The 2660-nt window shown below is 29.6% G+C and overlaps 1 protein-coding gene across 1 annotated transcript in view; it reads right to left on the bottom strand.

Annotated features, from left to right (window-relative positions):
• The window catches only part of LOC110460593, a 17895-nt gene extending 16033 nt beyond the window's left edge, over nt 1-1862 (bottom strand). The window contains exon 1 of the mRNA XM_021513585.1: nt 1766-1862. Within this exon, the coding sequence (XP_021369260.1) occupies nt 1766-1811 (46 nt within the window). The 5' untranslated portion in view covers nt 1812-1862. The remainder of the gene's footprint in view (nt 1-1765) is intronic.
• Nucleotides 1863-2660: the final 798 nt, after the last annotated feature.

The following is a 2660-nucleotide window of genomic DNA, read 5'->3' as shown; positions in this document are numbered from 1 at the left end:
ACAACATGACAGTTTACATAATTACTATAACATGACAGTCTACATAATTACTACAACATGACAGTCTACATAATTACTATAACATGACAGTCTATATATTTACAACAACATGACAGTCTACATAGTTACTATAACATGACAGTCTATACAATTACTACAACATGACAGTCTACATAATTACTACAACATGACAGTCTATATATTTACAACAACATGACAGTCTACATAGTTACTATAACATGACAGTCTACATAATTACTATGACATGACAGTCTATATATTTACAATAACATGACAGTCTACATAGTTACTATAACATGACAGTCTATACAATTACTACAACATGACAGTCTAGATAATTACTATAACATGACAGTCTATACAATTACTATAACATGACAGTCTATACAATTACTATAACATGACAGTCTACATAATCACTATAACATGACAGTCTATATAATTACTATAACATGACAGTCTCTATATTTACAACAACATGACAGTCGACATAATTACTATAACATGACAGTCTACATAATTACTATAACATGACATTCTATATAATTATTATACAATGACAGTCTACATAATTACTACAACATGACAGTCTGCATAATTACTATAACATGACAGTCTACATAATTACTACAACATGACAGTCTGAATAATAACTACAACATTACAGTCTACATAATTACTATAACATGACAGTCTACATAATTACTACAACATGACAGTCTACATAATTACTACAACATGACAGTCTACATAATTACTACAAAAAGACAGTGTTCATAATTACTATAACATGACAGTCTACATAATTACTACAACATGACAGTCTACATAATTACTATAACATGACAGTCTACATATTTCCTATAACATGACAGTCTACATAAATACTATAACATGAAAGTCTAAATAAGTATTATAACATGACAGTCTACATAATTACTATAACATGACAGTCTACATAATTACTATAACATGACACTCTACATAATTACTACAACATGACAGTCTAAATAATTACTACAACATGACAGTCTACATAATTACTATAACATGACAGTCTGAATAATTACTATAACATGACAGTCTACATAATTACTATAACATGACAGTGTACATATTTACTATAACATGACAGTCTACATAATTACTACAACATGACAGTCTACATAAGTACTATAACATGAAATTCTATATACGTATTATAACATGATATTCTATATTATTACTATAAAATAACAGTCTACATATTTACTATAACATGACAGTCTACATAAATACTATAACATGAAAGTCTATATAAGTATTATAACATGACAGTCTACATAATTACTATAACATGAAAGTCTATATAAGTATTATAACATGACAGTCTACATAATTACTATAACATGAAAGTCTATATACGTATTATAACATGACAGTCTACATATTTACTATTACATGACAGTCTACATAAGTACTATAACATGAAAGTCTATATACGTATTATAACATGACAGTCTACATAATTACTATAAAATAACAGTCTACATATTTAGTATACCATTTCTCTCTACATTATTATTATTATATTATATTATATTATACAGTCTACATTACTATTATAGCATGGCAGTCTACGAAATTAATAGAACATGGTATTTCTTCCCAATTTGATAGTGTGTGTATTTGTGTCTATGCTTGCTTGCTTGAGTGTATTGGCAATTAAAAATTGATTTTTTTCAACTTCGAAGAATATACTTACATAAAGGTAGAGCCAAAAGGAGAAACGGTGTTATTTGAAACAGCATTACAGGATCGAAGTCGGGCAGTTACGCTGTACCATCATTTCGTCAGCGAGCTTAGACACCGTTACTACACAAGGTCTGACACTGATGCTGATGTTATAGATTTTATCTGTAGAAAAAGACACACGGTTGTCTACATAGTATCCAGTGGTGACACCAGCAATATAAATGAGATATTGACAGCTGAACAATAAAATATTCTGGTCGGTTCCAATAAAAAGCGCCGCTAATAAATTATGTACAGGCTTGAGATAAACGCAGTCTCTGATACGAAATTACACTTGTGATTCTTTGTTCTGCTTGATCAACAGAATTATTTTTTATCATCGCTGATACAATATACACGGATATTGTATTGTTATATAGGCCGTAGTTAAAGCGTTATTCGGTACACAGATATGAATTACCAGATCAGAGAGTAATAATATCAATGATTTATTTAACGAAATAATAACAATATAAACTGAGCACAAGATGACAGAAAAAATTCGAGATAATTCATCGCAATTTGGTTTAATATGTATGTGCTGTATAAACTTAACATCATTACACAAACTCAGTCATTTATATCATCAGGCTCAACCCTGTTAATATCAACATACTCAACTCTGTTAATATCATCAAGTGTAACTCTGTTAATATTATCAGGCTCAACCCTGTTAATATCATCAGGCGCAACCCTGTTAATATCATCAAGTTTAACTCTGTTAATATCATCAAGTTTAACTCTGTTAATATCATCAGGCTCAACCCTCTTAATATCATCAGGCTCAACCCTGTTAATATCATCAAGTTTAACTCTGTTGATATCATCACACTTAACTGTGTTAATATCATCAGGCTCAACACTGT

Source organism: Mizuhopecten yessoensis, unplaced genomic scaffold (assembly GCF_002113885.1).
Source record: "Mizuhopecten yessoensis strain PY_sf001 unplaced genomic scaffold, ASM211388v2 scaffold1379, whole genome shotgun sequence".
NCBI lineage: Eukaryota > Metazoa > Mollusca > Bivalvia > Pectinida > Pectinidae > Mizuhopecten > Mizuhopecten yessoensis.
Note: the sequence above shows the minus strand (reverse complement) of the source record. Positions and strands in the feature narration are given on the sequence as shown.